The following is a 16,738-nucleotide window of genomic DNA, read 5'->3' as shown; positions in this document are numbered from 1 at the left end:
TAATCTGTGTCTGTTTTTATGCCAATATCACACTGTTTTAACTACCAAAGCTTTGTAATGTAGTTTAAAATGAGGGAGTATGATGCCTCCAGCTTTGTTCTTCTTTCTTAAGATTGCTGTGGCTATTTGGGGTTTTTTGTGGTTCCATACAAATTTTAGGATGGTTTTTCCTATTTCTGTGAAAAATGTCATTGGAATTTTGACAGAGGTTGCATTGAACCTGAAGATTGTTTTGGATAGTATGGATGTTTATAACAACACTAAAGGCCCGGTGCACAAAAATCATGCACTCGGGGGTGGGGGTCCTTCAGCCCGGCCTGCACCCTCTCGCAGTCCAGACCTCAGGGGATGTCTGACTGCCACGGAGCGGGAAGAGGCTCCTGCCACTGCCTCTGTGCTCACCAGCAGTGAGCCTGGCTCAGGGCTTCTGGCTGAGCTGTGCAACCCCTGTGGGAGGGGCAGCTCATGCATTGAGCATCTGCCCCCTGGTGGTCAGTGCACGTCATAGTGATCGATCATTCTGAAGTTTGGTTGATTTGCATATTAGCCTTTTATTACATAGGATTAACTCTTTCAACCCATAAATATATTTAATATATACTATATTTATATAATACATATTAAATACATACTGTACTTAATGTATTATATAATATATACAAATTATTTAGAATATATAGTCAAGTTAATTCACTATTTTTTAAAAGTGGAGGGAAGAGAATTTTTTTTTTTTTTTGTAGGAGTTTATTTGAGCCAAACTGAGGACATATGCCAGTGAGCAATAGCCCAAATGCTCTGGAGAATAAGTTTTGCAGGTTTCTTTTTTCTTAATCAACTTTTTTGAATTGTTTTTAATTTTTCAATTACAGTTGACATACATTATTATATTAGTTTCAGGTGTACACCCTAGTGATTAGACATGATGTACATAACTAAGTGGTCATTCTGATAAATCTCACATCCACCTGGCACCATGCATAGTTATTACAATATTATTGACTATATTCCCTGTGCTGTACTTTAACATCCCCATGACTATTCTGTAACCACCAATTTGTATTTCTTAATCCCTTCAGCTTTTACACTTACCCCCCCCCAACCCCCCTGCCATCTGGCAACTGTCAAAACGCTCTCGATGAGTCTGTTTCTTCTCTGCTTGTTTATGTGTTTTGCTTTTTAGATTCAATTTTTGATAGATATGTATGTATTGCCATTTTAATATTCATATTTCGTCATCTTCTTCCCTTCCTCTTCTTCTACCCTCTAACATTTTATGATATTGGTTTGGTAGTAATGATCTCCTTTAGTTTTTCCTTGCTGGGAAGGTCTTTATCTGTCCTTTGATTCTAAATGATAGCTTTGCTGGGTAGAGTAATCTAGTTTGTAGTTCCTTGCTTTTCATCATTTTGAATATTTTGTGTCACTCCCTTCTGACCTGCAAGGTTTCTGTTGAGAAATCAGCTGACAGTCTGATGGGAGCTCCCTTGTAGGTAACTAACTGCTTTTCTGTTGCTGCTTTTAAGATGCTCTCTTTGTCTTTAACTTTTTGCATTTAAAGTAGGATGTGTCTTGGTGTGGGCCTCTTTGAGTTCATCTCGTTTGGGACTCTGTGCTTCCTAGACTTGTATATCTATTTCTTTCACCAGTTAGGGAATTTTTCTGTCATTTTTTTTCAAATAGGTTTTCAATTTCTTGCGCTCTCTCTCTTCTTCCAGCACCCCCATGATGCAAATATTGATACACTTGAAGTTGTCCCAGAGGCTCTTTACACAATTCTTGTTTTCTTTTATTTTTATATTTTTTATTCTTTTTTGCTGTTCTGATTGAGTGTTTTTGTTTGTTTGTTTGTTGTTTTTTGCTTCCTTATATTCCAAATTGCTGATTTGGTTCTCAGCTTCATCTACTCGACTGTTGATTCCCTGTAGATTATGCTTCATTTCAGTTAGTGTATCTTTTATTTCTAACTGATCCTTTTTATGCTGTTGAGGTTCTCACTAAGTTCAGTGAGCATCCTTATAACCAGTGTTTGAACTCTGCATCTCGTAGATTGCTTGCTCCATTTTGTTTAGTTAGTTTTCTAGAGTTTTATTCTCTTCTTTCATTTGGGACATATTTCTTTCTTTCCTCCTTTTGACAGCCTCCCTGTGTTTGTTTCTGTGTATTAGGTAGAGCTGGTAGGTCTCCCAGGCTTGGTAGAGTGGCCTAATGTAATAGGTGTTCTGTAGGGTCCAGTGGCACAGCCTTTCTAATCACCCAAGCTGGGCCCTCAATGTGCACACACACACTCCACCCCCATGTGGACTGTGTACACTCTCCTTTTGTAATTGAAACTTGATTGCTGTTGGCATATCAATGAGAGGGACTTACCCGTAGGCTAATCAGCTGCAAGGACTGGCTGTGACCACCAACCACTGTGGAGGATCAGCTGTGTAGGGGCCCACACCACAGAGCAGGACTTACTTCAGTGGGGCTCTGGTGCCCTCTGAGTCCACCCCTTGAGTGTGTCATTTGTAGAGGAGGGTGGGTAGTGACACTTGGACATGGTCTGAAGCTGCCCACTGGGTGCGCTGGCTCTGGGCAAGCCCCAGCCAGACCCCAGCTGCTCTGTGATTCTGGTCCTTGTTCAGTGTCCTGTGTTTCTGCTCCAGGCTTTTCTGGGTGCCAACTATTTGTGGCTTGTTTTGTTTTTAACCCCTTTGGCAGTGGGCGCTCCTGCTACAATCCTGGTGCTGACTGAACCACATGGTGATGGAGAGATGGGTGTCCTCCCAGTACCCTATTGCCTGGCCCCTGGGCTCTGGGTGAAGGGCCTGGTAGTGGAGAGGCCACTGAGGGCCAAGGCTGGATGGAAAAGCTCCATGCTGGATGCTGACCTGGTAGAAGGAGGAGGTGGACTGATGGATGGCTGGTTCAATTCTTGGTCAGGGCACATGCCTGTGTTTTGGGCTTATCCCCAGTGGGGGTGGGGGGGTGCAGGAGGCAGCCAATCAATGTTTAGCTCTCATATCGATGTTTCTCTCTTCTCCCTTCCTCTCTCTCTAAAAATCAATAAACTATTTTTTTAAAAAAGAAGTAGAATTTAAGAACTAATTAATTTAAGAGCTGATTTCTTAAATTAATTTTATTGTGGTAATATATGCATAACATAAAATTTGCCATTTTGACCATTAGAAAGTTTAAAATTCAGTAACAATTGGTACACCACAATGTTGTGCAACCATCACTACTATTTCCAAATGTTTTCATCACCCCAATGGAAACCCCATTCTTATTAAGCAGCCCCCCTCTCCCCCCCCCCCACCCCCCGCCAGCTGCTGGAAACCAATAATCGGCTTTCTCTCTCTATGGATTTGCCTCTTCTGGGCATTTCATATGAATGGAATCATATAATAGGTTACCTTTTATGTCTGACTTATTTCATTTAGCATAATGTTTCAGGGTTCACCCATGTTGTAGCATGTATTAGAATTTCATCTCTTTTTTGGCTGAATATATTCTATTGCATGGCTGGACACATTTTACTTATCCATTCTCCTATAGATGGACATTTGGGTTGTTTCCCCCCTACACACACACACACACACACACACACACACAAACACACACACACACACCCTTTTGGCTGTTGTGATAGTGCTGCTGTGAACATGCATATACATGTTTTTACATGCTTTCAATTCTTTGGGGGTGTACAGTTGGGAGTGGAATTGCTGGGTCATATGGTAGCTCTATGCTAACTTACTGAGTAACTTGCAGGGGAGAACAGAGGCCTAGAGGTAGCCTACCAAGCAGCAGGCATGTCGCTGCACCCAGTGCCTCATGGAGAAACTGAGGCTCAGCGCCACTAAGGCAGTGACCCAGTCCCTGGCTCCAGGTTCCTCTCCCCTCTGTGGGTCACACAGGCCGCGCTCACTCTTCCAGGCAGCTCCAGGTCACCTGCAGGAAGGGGTTGTCAGGGAAACCCCCACGTGGTGGAAAGTCCAGAATTCTACAAGAGTCTCTTTGCTAATCTCCAACCAAGTGGCTGGGTGACGCCCGCATGAGGGAGGCTTGGCTGGAGGGCACAGGTGCACCTGCAAGGGGTTCATGGCTTTAAAAAAGTGAAGTGAGGACATTTTTTAATTCCCCTGGACCATTGTGTTATGGCTAAGGGTCCCTCAGCCAGTTGGGGTGGGGTGACCTTGGAGGAGGAGGATGCTCAAACGAGAGGGGTGCTGAACTACTGGAGGCACTGCTCAAAGGGTCACCCCGAAAGCCTCAGTTCCGGGCACCCCTGCGTGCTGGCCTGGCAGTGCCATTAGATGTGACATGAGTGGCTTTGCTTTCCTGAGAACAGGGGCCCACGTGAGTGAGGGGACTGGGGACTGGGGACTGGGGACTGGGGACTGGGAGCGCTGATCTAGAAGCTTCCTTTGCAAAGAAAAGAAAGGCCAACAGACTGCGGGCAGGTGCAGAGCGGGGCTGGCGGGGCTGGCGGGGCGCTCTTAGTTACAGGGAAGTTTCCAGGCCTGCCCCCCTGGAAGCTCCGGGCCCTGATTGGCTTCGGGGCAGCACGCCTTTGCTCTTTCCTGGGGGAGTCGGTGGGTATAACAGGGGCCCGGCCGCCGAAGCGCTCAGGCCCTCGGAGGGAGGTGCCCGCCCAGGTGTCCGGCGAGGCTGGGAGAGCAGGAGGCAGACACGGCCCAGACGTCCCACAAGCCCGGCGCCACCCTGTGGCCGCGGGACCCCAGACGGGGAGAGGGGGCCCCCAGGTCCGCGCGCCCGGACGACAGGATGGCAGGCGAGGCCCGCGGCGGCGGGGACGCGGCGCTGCGCCGCCTCCTGAGGCTGCACCGCACCGAGATCGCCGTGGCCGTGGACAGCGCCTTCCCGCTGCTGCACGCGCTGGCCGACCACGACGTGGTCCCGGAGGACAAGTTCCAGGTGAGCCCTAACTCCGACCCCACACACCCCTAGACTTCCCAAGCCCCGCCCAGGAGCCGGTAAGCGCGGCGGGGGCGGGGGCGGGGGCGGGGGCGGTGGGGGAGTCGCAGATGGATCCACCCGGCCCCTCCCGCTTCTAAGCGCCACTCTCAAGGCCCCCAACCATCCCCCACGCCCCGCCCACGAGCCAGATGGACAGCCCCCAGGACCAGTTAGAGGTTGGCCCCTGCCCCCCATGCCCTAGCCCTCTCCAAGCCCCAGCCACCAGCCTGGGGGGCGGTCTCCAGGGCAAATTCCAGATGTGCCCCCAACGCAGATCCCCAATCCCCTCCCAACCCTCCCCAAGCCTATGTCCAAGCCAGGGGCACGGTCCCCTAAGATGACGGCCAAGTAGCCCCCCCTCACACCAGCATCCCATGCCATCCTCAAGCCTGCCCCAAGCCAGGGAATGACCTGGTGCCCAGGTCTCCCGCAGATTCCTCTGGGTTGGCATCCGCCCTCTAGTCCCACAGTGGAGGCGGGAGGAGGGGGGACTGGGGAAGCACAGAAGGGCGCCCACCACTTGCTCTCGCTTCAGGAGACACTGCGTCTGAAGGAGAAGGAGGGCTGCCCGCAGGCCTTCCACGCGCTCCTCTCCTGGCTCCTGACCCAAGACGCCACCGTCATCCTGGACTTCTGGAGGGTCCTCTTCAAAGACTACAACCTGGAGAGATACGCCCGGCTGCAGCCCGTCCTGGACAGCTTCCCCAAAGGTGGGGCCTGGCGGGGGGCCGGGGTCCCCGCGGGCCAGCCTCCCTGGCTAGGGGCTGAGGTGCCTGGAGTCGTGTCGCTGAGCCCCAGTGGGACTGTAAGTGGCAAGAAGCGGGGGTGAGGGGGGGGGAGGTGTTAGGGAGACTCCGGACATCACCCAGGACAACCCTGAGCTCTAGGAGGCAAAGGCCCAGGCCTCGCCCACCGTGCCCAGAGGTCAGTTCTGGGCTTGAGGCCTGGCCCTGCCTCTGCCCATGCCCTGCAGATGTGGACCTCAGCCAGCCCCGGAAGGGGAGGAAGCCCCCGGCCGGCCCCAAGGCCCCAGCGCCGCTGCCCAGACCCCCCACCAAGAGGAAGGCCCTGGAGGAGCCTCGGACTGCCCCGCCAGCAGCCCTGTCCCCCAGGCACACCTCCAGCCCAGGTACGCAGTTCGAAGAGCAGTTCTGGCCATAGATCTCCTGAGAGGCCGGCACCCCAGTCCCCCCACACCCCCCCCCCAGCTGCTCTGGGAGCATCTGTCCCACCTGACCAGCAGAAGCCAGCCTGGGGGGCAGCGGGGGTCCCTCTAGGTGCGGTGGACAGTGGAGGTGGCCCAGTGCCCATGAAGTAGGCAGGCGGGTGGCACGTCCTTTTCACTGATGTGAACACCAGAGCCCTGTAAAGCCAGGGGACCCGCGGGAGCCGGAAGACCACCCCCTCTCACCGGAGCTCTCCACGCTGCCCGCCCACCGGCCCCTGAGTGGAGAGCAGGGCCGGCTGCCGCAGCTCCCCCCACAGGCTCCCAGGTGAAGGCCAAGCACCTGAAGAAGCAGGAGAGCACCGCAGAGCCACAGTGCCTCCCGCTGGGCAATGGTGAGCAGGCCCAAGGCCCCCTGCTCCCGGGCCAGGGTGTGGGGGTCCAGCAGGTGGACTGGGGAGGGGGCTGTCCTGCTCCTGGGCCAGGGTGTGGGGGTCCAGCAGGTGGACTGGGGAGGGAGCTGTCCTCTAGGACCCGTCCTGGGACCTGGAATCATGGCATCTCACCCCAAAGCCACATCCAGAAAAGAGGGCACGCCTTGGGCTACCCCTCCTGTGCCCATCCTGCAGGGCAGCTCTCCTCTGCTTCTTCCAGAGAACCCTCCTTGGTCCTTTGGCTGGATTCAGCCTGGCCTTTTTCTGTCCCCATCTGCCCCAAGACACAGGGCCCCAGAGACCCTCTGTGGTCACCTGATGCCTTCCTCCCAGCACAACCCAGGGCCATGTTCCGGGGGGAACCTGATCATTCCTGCTTGCCTGCCATGTCCAGTTGGCGCGCGCGCACACACACACACACACACACACACACACACACAGTCTCTGCTCTGACACATGGCTGTGTGTGTGTGGAGGGGCTGGGCCCCCTCCAAGGCCTGCCCTGAGCGGAAGGAGAGAAGGATTCTGCCGCCCGGGTGCCTCTTGCTCCCCACTGCCCGCATGGAGGAGGTGCTCAGGGGCCATCTTCCCAATGGGTGACCCCACCTGGTGCTCCCTTCCCCAGGAATTCAGACTATGTCCGCTTCGGTCCAGAGAGCCGTGGCTGTGTCATCTGGGGATGTCCCAGGAGCCTGCGGGGCTGTGGAGGGCATCCTCATCCAGCAGGTGTTTGAGTCAGGTAGATGGTGCTGGCCCCTGAGATCCACGTCCCCCCTTAACTCTCCAGTGGCCCCAAAGCAGACAGGACCGTGGACAAGGCAGCTAGCGTCCCCCGAGTGGTTCTGGCTTTGGAAGGGTGGGAGGCACGAGGGCTCCCCGAGATGGGGGAAGGGGGGGAACCCCTGAACAAGCAGGCCGGGGAACTTCTGCGAGGCCAGCGGTCCAGGGCCACACCTTAGATCACCTCCCTCCACTCGGATGGGCCTCTTCAGGATCACGGGCTCACGTCCTTGAACGTCCTCAGCTTACAAGTCTGAGGTCTGTGGGAGGCCTGTGCGGCTCAGACCTCCGGGGAGGGGCTGCTCTCTTGCAGGACAGCCTGCAGCACCCCTTCTCTGCACCTCCTTACTCCATCCGCTGTGCTGGGCAGCAGCTGAGGACACAGAGGACAGCCAGGCCCAGCTGGCCCCTCGGAGCTGCTGGAGGCCCCGGTCTCTCACCGGGGAGGACCCAAGGACCCTGCAGTAGTTTCTCAGGGCTGTTATGCCACATTACCACTAACTGGGTGGCGTAAAGCAACAGAAATTCCAAACTCTCGGTGTCTGCAAAGCCGGCTGCCGCAGCTCCAGAAAGCCGTCCTGCCTCTCCCAGATCCTCGTTCCCTGGTTCCCTGGTTCCCTGGCTTGGCGTCTAGTCATTCCAGCCTCCGCCTCCGTTGTCATGAGGCCTCCTCCCCGTCTCTCTGTGTCCTCTCCTCTTCTCACAAGGACACCAGTCACTGGACACAGGATCCAGTGCAAGCCCATTTTAACTAATTACATCTGCGAAGACCCTACTTCCAAATAAGGTCCCATACCCACATTCCAGGTGGACATGGGTTTGGGGGACACACAATACAGTTCCCAACAGAGACCCCCCCTGAGTGGGGCGGGTGGGGGAGAAGGAGCATCCAGCTGCAGGGCTCCCGGCCTCTCTGCCACCACCTGCTGGCCACTGGCCTGGGCCTGCATGCAGCTGAGCTGGGCCACCTGGGCAGGCAGCCGGGCCAGTCAGCATCTCCTCCCAGGTGGCACCCAGAAGTGCATCCAGGTTGGCGGTGTTTACACGCCCAGCAAGTTTGAAGACGCTGGCTGGGGGAAGAGCAAAGCCCGCAGCGGCAGCGGCCTGAAAACCCTCGTCCGAGCAAAGGGCCCCCAGGTTGCTGCCCCTGTAAGCGCTGCCCGACAGCCACTTGGTCCCCACCTCCAGTAAACACAGTGGCTGTGGGGGCTCCCTGCCCTGACTGTCTCCCCTGTTGGTGACCCTGTCTCTCCCTGGCAGGCTGGAGAGGATTCGAGAGCAGGCCAGCAGGACAGGGTCCCAGCCCCGCTTCCCCTCCCCAGTGAGCCCCAGCTCCACCAGGTAACTCCCAGACGTGGGGGGTGTGCCCTCATCCCCATGATGCCAGGGCTTGCCACTTGTCCAGGGCACTCACTCAGTGACTGCAGGACAGACTTACGCCCCTGTTCGCAGGGGGGAGCTCTTTTTTTCAGTAGTATCTTTTTTTCTGATAACACACAATTGTAAACATTCAAATAAGTCAGAGAAAGTGAGTCCTTCCGGGCTTTTAAAAACATTTGGTCCAGATGCCAGCTGTCCCTCGCCTCAAAACTGGCCCATGGATGGTGGTTGCCCCTACTGGGAGCCAGGAACCGGAGGGCCAAGCACATCTTTGGGCTCCCGGCAGCGTTTCTTACTGAGGCAGAACTAGTCCCAGATCCCAGCCCCTCCACACCAGGCCCTGTCTGGGCCCAGGATCCAGCAGGACCCATGCCCGCTCTTGGCTGGCAGGTCTGGGAGGATTGTTACAATGAGTGTGCTCACTGCTGTGCATGGCTGCCAGCCTGGCAGTTCAGGGGGCTTTTGGAGGAGATGGCATCCAGGAGGGCATCATGGGTACATGCAGGCAAGGGCACATGCAGCCTGGAGGCCTCAGGTAGAGGGAACAGCAGGTGCCCGGGGCGAACAGGAACACCACCTTGCCCTGTGAGGAAGGGGCAGCATGGGGGTGGGCGTGCAGCCTAGGACCACCTGGAGCACAGGTGCCTGGGAGAAACCCACTTTCTAAAGGTTCTTCCCAAGAGAGATGGACTTGGCGGGTGTGCAGGGACTAGAGTCTCAGAGATGGAAGGGGTCGTGGGCAGGCCCGGGGAGCAGGCCCGGGGTGCCCCTGGGGAACCTGCAGTGCAGCCGTTCTGGGGGAGGCTGGGCGCACCCCCTGTCCACCAGAGGATGTGGTCTCTTTCTGGTCAGAAGAACGAGGATGAGTGTGCCGTGTGCCGGGACGGTGGGGAGCTCATCTGCTGTGACGGCTGCCCCCGAGCCTTCCACCTGGCCTGCCTGTCCCCACCGCTCCAGGAGATCCCCAGGTGAGCCTGGCATGCTGGTCACCTCCGCAGCACCCGTCCACCCCCCACCTGGCTTCACAGCCACCTCCACCCACTGACCCTGAGTGGGAGGCCTCCCAGACGTCTCTCGGTTCCACGGGTGGGGAGTGAGGCCCACCTTCAGGGTGGCCTTGGCTCAGGTCACTGGGCAGTGGGGCTGGGGCCTGGGCTGCTCCCATGCCACCTCCCTCACACTGTCCCCAGCCTGGCCAGCATCCAGCCTGGCCAGCAGGGCCCTGAGGGTGGTGAAGCAGAATGGATGCCAGGAGCAAAGAGTGGCCAGCCTGTCCCATCTCACTCCACACTCCCGGGCAAACTCCCACAAGCAGCTGACCCCTCCACCCCCAGATGAAGTCGGGCCAAAAAGCTGCACCCCAAGGGCTGCAGGAGAGCCTTGCCCTCTACCACCCGTGATCACAGGTCATGGTGGTCTGCAGGGAGGGCCTAGCTGGAGTTGTAGCCCCGGCTCTGCCCCTGCTCGCTGTGTGACCTTGACTGGGTCACATCTCTCTGAGCTTCAGATGCCTCTGCATTAAAACAAGGGGGCTCGGCCCAGGTCACTGTCCAGCTCCCCCACCCCGGACACTGACTGTCCATCATTCTTCCATTCTCTTCCTTCCTGCCCTTAACCATGTGGTGGGTCCAGGGTATAAACACCAGCCCCGGGAGGCCCCACCTGCAGGCCAAGCCCCTGACAACAGGCACAGGCAGCTGCAGGTGTGGGTGTTGGGCATCTTGGGGCTCATTCGAGAAGTACCATGGGGACACTGATCTTGTTGGTGAAGTCCATCCCACCAGAGGCAAATATTGGGCATCGTTGGCTCTCCTGATGACTGGCTGGGCGGGCCCTTCCACTGTGGCTCTGCCCCCTTCCTGCCTTGGTTTCCCCATCTGTAAAAGGGAAGGGTGACTTGGCGGAGCCCTCAGGCCTCCCTGAGTTTTGGGTTTGGGAAGCTTCCAAGCCTCTGCCTTGCTCTGCATGCCTCTGGCCGGTGACAAAATGAGCAGTGGTACTTGGAGGTGCTCCAGCTGCCTCCAGGGAAGAGCCCAGCCAGACCCGCCTGGGGCCAAGGAGCCATCTGCAGAGACCCCGGTAAGCACAGGCCCTCTGACCTCCTGGAGTCCCTGCCCGCTGCCCACTCCTGGGGTTGGGCCTGCCCAGCCGTTGAACCATGTGCCCCCACCCTGGCCTGGCCACATCCATTCAACTTTCTATAGCAGGGCCTGAGGGGTGCCAGCTACTGGGCTGCTGCCCTTACAGTGGCCCCGTTTCTCAGTGCTTGAACTGGGGTGCCTTGGCTATGTCAGCCCAACACAAGGGATGTGCTTTGACCACTGATAATGTTCACCCCAAAATTTTAGTGTCTGATGCAGCAAAGTCATGAAGGATATGACACAGGCCTGGATGTAGATGGGGTGTTTACCTCGACAGTCCCTGATGCCTTTGGGCACCCCATCTTTAGATGGAGAAAGGGCAAAGGGTAGAGGGCCACAGAGCTGGGACTGCACCCCGGCCTTTCTGAGCCACGTGGCATTCCTTCCACACCAGCCCCAGTTCCCAGCAGTCACTAACTCCCTGGGTGGTGCTGGGCAGGACCCTGCAGACCCTCTGAGCCCTGGGCCCCTGGTTCCAGGTCATTCTGGGACTGGGGTCCTCAGGAGAGGAGGTGAAGGGACCGCTCAGGGAGCCCCCCGCTGGTATGGACACTGCTGTTGCATACAAGCACCTGCTGAACCCACCTTCGGGGGCCCCCCTGCCCATCCTGGACCCCTCCACCCTCCGCCCCCTACTCAGCATGGGCCCTGAGGGGCAGCAGGTGAGCGGGGGGAGGGCCCTGGGGTCTGGTGTTGCCTTGAGGGTGCTCAGGGCTGGCAGGACAGTGATTCACAGGGGAAAGTGGAGGGGAAAGTGGGCAGGAGTCTAAGGGGTTTAGGGGTCAGGGCTGGGGGGCGGGGGGCGGGAACTTCGCTAGGAGCAGCCAGATTGACCATGGGGAGGGCAGGTGGGAAGAAGCTGGAAGGAGGCATAGAGGGTGGGTGCTGTGTGAGAGCACCCAGAACGGGGGTGGGGCTCTGGAGCGGCTAGGGGAGAGGATTCCCGGAGGGATTCCTTCAGGGCCAAGGCATCCTTATTGTTCCTGAAGCACCCAGCCCTAAAAGAGGCTGGGCAACACAAGGGGCTGGGATGGCATTCTGGGGAGTCCCCATGTACCCCAGCTCTTCATGCCTCTCTTGGAGACTGCCATTTCGGAGACCCCTTGACCGGCCCGGAAGGGGGCCCAGGCCCACCAAGGAGGAGCGAGGTGGGGGCGCCTGGTTTTTCCGGGCTGCAGCCCAAAGGTGCAAGGAACCCTCCCTCAGGGGCTGGGACCCCAGACCACGCCTCCCTGCGCGCGCCCCCCACCGTGGTCCAGCCCCGGCGGGGTCCCTGGGATAGGGGGGTGCAGGATCGGTAGCGCGCCCTTCCCGGCCACCGTCACGGCGCCGTCCGCCCCGCAGGGCCCGGCGTCTGGCGCGCGGTGCGGAGTGTGCGGGGACGGCACGGACGCGCTGCGGTGCGCGCACTGCGCCGCCGCCTTCCACTGGCTCTGCCACTTCCCCGCCGGCGCCCGGCCAGGGTGAGTGCGATGGCCCGGGGGTGGGGGCGCACCCAGCGGCTCCGCGAGGGTCCCTCCTACACCCCACAACCCCCGGCGAAGCCCGGGCAGCCCTCAGCCTGTCCTCCGCTCTGCGCAGAGCCGTCCTGCGCTGCAGATCCTGCTCCGGAGACCCCGGCCCGGCCCCCGGGGAGGGGGCGCCCGCCCCGAGCCCTGCCCGCCCGGCTCCCGGGCCTGCCAAGGTTAGTGCCCCCCGTGGGGGGAGGGGGCCCCGCGGGGTTGAGAGGTGAAGGAAGAGCATCCGGAGGAGAAGCTCTGGCGCCAATTTCGCGGGTTTTCATCACACCCCTCAACACGTGTTCCTTATTTCTACGCAGTGGTTTTGCGTCAAGAGACCTTTTTTGGTCATTTAAATCTATTTGAAAAGGAAGCCCGCCTACGCAGTGGTCCCAGGTTGGATCACGTCTGTGCCCAGAGCTCCCCTGGCCCCCGTGCCCTTCCCCCAGCCCGGGAGTGCCCAGTGGGATGGGGTGAGGGGCGGCATGGGGTGAGGGGCGGCATGGGGTGAAGGGCGAGCGGAAAGGAGACCCCACGGTGGGGTGAGCATGCACACGCGATGACGTAGGATGAACCACCCGTGCAACCTCCCCCCTCCACAAAGGAAGTCCAAACTTGTTGAGCATTTTTAAAAAACGTATTTTTATTGATTTCAGAGAGGAAGGGAGAGGGAGAGAGAAACATCAATGATAAGAGAGAACCACTGATTGGCTGCTTCCTGCACACTCCACACTGGGGGTGGAGCCCGAAACCCCCGCATGTGCCCTGACTGGAATCGAACCCTGACCTCCTGGTTTTTAGGTCGATGTTCAACCACTGCGCCACACGGACGTGGCTAGAGCATTTTTTAAAAGCGTTTTTAAATTTTTTAAAGCGCTCCCCACACGGCAGATCGAGTCCACAACCCAGGCATGTGCCCTTGACCAGACTTGAACCTGGACTCTTCAGTCCACAGGCCGAAGCTCTATCCACTGAGCCAAACCAGCTGGGCCCAACTTTCAACTTTTCAACTAGGGCTGTAGAGACTTTATAAAAATTTATCTGGCTCAAAACAGGATAAGCCTGGAAGCAAGATCTCAACAGAATGAGAAAAATGCTCCACAGAATAAAGTTTGCAGTTTCTTCTCTGCACTGGGGTTAAGGAGGGACCACAGGGAAGATTGGGTGGAGGTGGCAGAGAGCAAGGCCCGAATGGGATACAGGATAGTTAAGACTGTGTGCTGTCTAGAGGGGGTCACACTTTAGAAGGAGAAGTCTGACGGCGGGGGGGGGGGGGGGGGGGCATTTCAAAGGCTTGTTAACTAGATGCATAGAAACAATGGATGGGGTTGGTTTAAGGCAAAGAAAAGCCTTTTACTAAAGAAGTTCTATGCCTCTGACTATCCACTATAACCTGCCGGGTTAGGTAGGAGTTTATGATCAGATCGCCCTGTGAGGAACTTTCCATAGAACCCCATTTCCAGGCACACCCCACTCCTCCAGCAGCCCTGGGTTGGGACCCTTCCCAGCCCCATCCTGCAGCCAGGAGTCCGTGGGGAGAAGTAACTCTCTCCATGCTCATTTGTCCAGGAGGAGATGCAGCCAAGGCCCCAGCAGCTGAGCAGCAGTCGTCTGGGGCTCCCTCAGAATCTGGGGTGTCCTGTTGTCCCCCAGTCAGGAGCCCCCAGAGGGTGGCGCCTCTTGCCCTAGGTGCCCTATGCAGAGGCCTCCCTGACCACATCCCTGGCCTGGAGGAATCTTTGGGGGCCCCAGGGGTCCTGCCCGCATCCAGGCCCATACAGCGTCCAGGCCCTGCCCAGGAAGGGACTCTTGGGACCACCTGGCAGGGCTCACAGCTGCCTGGTCCCCACCCATCTGCACAGGGTGTGCCCAAGCCAGCTCACTGCCTCCAGGCAGCCTTGGCGGGGTTGGGGGGGGTGGGTCTCTTTATTGAGACCTGGTTTCTTTCCTCTTAACAGCAAAGGCCGGTTTCTTTTCATTGTGATGCAAAATGTCATGCCATTTTGGAGTCAAAAGTTGCAGCTCCCTTTGCCTCAGACCATTTCCGGAAAGCTCCTGCACACCTTGGGGCTGTGGGCCTGTGTTTATCAGACCCACCCAGATGGAATGCTGACATTTCCTGTTCGGAGCTACAAACCGGGCATTTTCACTTGGTTCCACTTTAGTATGGACTTCTCCCCTCCTGGCCGGAACCTCATGCCCTGCTCTGGCACCTTTGCCAGGGGCATGGTTGGCTGGCCTTAGACCAGACACTTTCCTCTCTGGACTTCAGTTTTCCATCCGTGATGGGGTTCTCTAAGTCACCTCCCATTCCCCAGAGGGCCACACGCAGCGTGTGGAGGCAGGCGCATCTGGGGGCTTGGAGCAGGCAGCCCCAGCTGACTCACGTCCACCCTGCCTGTGCCCACTGCCTCCAGAAGGAGCTAAGTGTTAGAAATCAGTCGTCAGCCCCCACTCCGCCCCCCCACTCAGCACCTGCAGCACCTCCACTGCCCTGGCACCTGCCGCCCACCCCCAGCCTCTGATGCCTCTGCAGGGAGTTCTGTTTCCATGGGGATGTCCCTAACTGGGATGTGGAAATTGGGGTGACCTCCCTTTCCTGGGTTTCAGGCAGGGGACGATTCTACTGGTCACGAGCCCGTTCTGCACAGGGATGACCTAGAGTCCCTCCTGAGCGAGGTAACACATCACCTGGCCTCTACCTTGTCCTTACTGCTCCCCCTAACCCCCACCCACAAGCCAGCCAGCACCCCAGCCACAGGAGGAGCAAGGAGTCCCGGCTCTGGGCCCTCCAAGCACCTCAGGGCAACATGCTCCAGCATGGCCCTGACCCCTCTATGCACATGAGCACACAAACACAACCAGGGGACCCTGAGCTGCTCCCCCTTCTAGCTGGCTTGCAGGTCCTGGTGCCCAGACATGGGGGGTTGCAGAACCCCAGCAACCGGGCCATCAAAGCCTGACTTGGAGGCCATGCCTTTTCCCAGGGTGGGTCGGGGCCCAGGAGCTCCGCTGTTTGTGGCTCTCTCCCTCCTCTTCCTGACTCAGGCCGCTCTGCCTGAAGATGAGCAGCTAGGTTTGCAGGGAAGAAAATGTGGCTTTTAGGGGCCTCATCTTCTTTTGACAGGAAGTCAACACCTCCAGCCATTCCCCTATCCCAGGGGGCCAGATGTGGGCGGGGCGGGCATACCTTTCCTGGGAGGTTCTGGCCGGGTCCCAGTGCCCTGGTTCTGCTCTGTCCTGCAGCACTCCTTCGATGGCATCCTGCAGTGGGCCATCCAGAGCATGTCCCGCCCGCTGGCCGAGGTGCCCACTTTCCCCTCCTGATCCAGGAGGGCCCAAGCCTTGAAGCATGGGAGGGGAAGGGGCCGAGTGAGATCGGACCCTCTCAGCCCTGCATCAGTGGACCTGTGAGTGCCCACTTGCTTGTGCTCACGGTGACTCTGCTCTGAGGACAGAGGGACGAGCTCCCTCGCCCCTGGAGCTGTCCAGGTTCTAGCCAAGAGAAACTGACAAGATCCAAGGATTGTCAATGCCGCTTATAAACACAACCCGTCTTTGTAAACACAAAGCATCATGTGCACTACAATTAAAGTCACGTCTGTGTGGTTTTAACATGTTCTCCAGTGGATGGGGTGTGTTTATTTTGGGGGTCCGAACCCCTGTGTTTCTGGTGCCTGAAGTGTAGGTGGAGCTGGCTGGATGGAAACTCACGGAGAAATGCCGGTGAGCAGGAATCAAACGAAGACGCGAGCGGCTCCACTCTGCCCTCTGCCGGGAGCGCTCCGGTGCTGCCTTTGGCCCGGGAGGAAAGTCCAGGTTCCACGTTTGGCCTGGTCCCGCCCACCTCTGTCTCTGCCCCCACCGTGCTGCTGCTTGCCTGTTTCTGAGGGGCCAAGCTCATCCACCCCAGGGCCTTTGCAGGGCTGCTCCCTCTGCTCAGATTTCCTTCCCTTGATGCTTTGCAACCTGTTTTCTCAGCATTGAGAGCTCAGCTCCAATGCCACCTCATGCATTCAGTTACTCACTCACTCACTCATTCAATCATTCATCCATCATTCAAGAACCCTTCCTTGTAGATTTTCTATGCACCGAGCATTTTTCCATCCGTGGGGCCCCAGAGGGATATTCCAGTGGAGGGATGGACCACATACAAGAGGAAGGTGGCCTCACATGGGGTAACTGCTGTGATACAGAGGCAGGGCTGCTAGTGGAGGGGCCAGTGTGTCCGTGCAACAAATCGGAGGTCGTGTGATTGGGGCACACTTGACAGTCACACCCAGCTATAAACAAGTCATGTGAGAGCCCCACCCCAACCCTTAGGCCGCACAGTCAATGAATATCAGGGAAGGTCAGTGGGGCAGGCAAATACAG

At 57.3% G+C, this 16,738-nt stretch overlaps 2 protein-coding genes across 2 annotated transcripts in view; both read left to right on the top strand.

Annotated features, from left to right (window-relative positions):
• Positions 1-4,758: 4,758 nt before the first annotated feature.
• Positions 4,759-15,942, top strand: AIRE (autoimmune regulator). Its single transcript, XM_080654317.1, has 14 exons — positions 4,759-4,923; positions 5,501-5,675; positions 5,939-6,094; positions 6,451-6,525; positions 7,190-7,303; positions 8,351-8,493; positions 8,605-8,685; positions 9,577-9,692; positions 10,719-10,803; positions 11,345-11,527; positions 12,210-12,328; positions 12,447-12,553; positions 14,979-15,043; positions 15,611-15,942. Exons 1-14 carry the CDS (start codon positions 4,774-4,776, stop codon positions 15,689-15,691), a joined length of 1,650 nt encoding a protein of 549 aa, XP_080510443.1. The 5' UTR covers positions 4,759-4,773; the 3' UTR covers positions 15,692-15,942.
• PFKL (phosphofructokinase, liver type) overlaps positions 12,474-16,738 on the top strand; it is a 36,642-nt gene continuing 32,377 nt past the window's right edge. Inside the window, exon 1 of the mRNA XM_080654316.1 lies at positions 12,474-12,549. The gene's annotated coding sequence lies outside the window, so the exon portion shown is untranslated. The remainder of the gene's footprint in view (positions 12,550-16,738) is intronic.

This window comes from Plecotus auritus, assembly GCF_963455305.1.
Source record: "Plecotus auritus genome assembly, chromosome: 2".
In the NCBI taxonomy this organism is placed as follows: domain Eukaryota; kingdom Metazoa; phylum Chordata; class Mammalia; order Chiroptera; family Vespertilionidae; genus Plecotus; species Plecotus auritus.
Note: the sequence above shows the minus strand (reverse complement) of the source record. Positions and strands in the feature narration are given on the sequence as shown.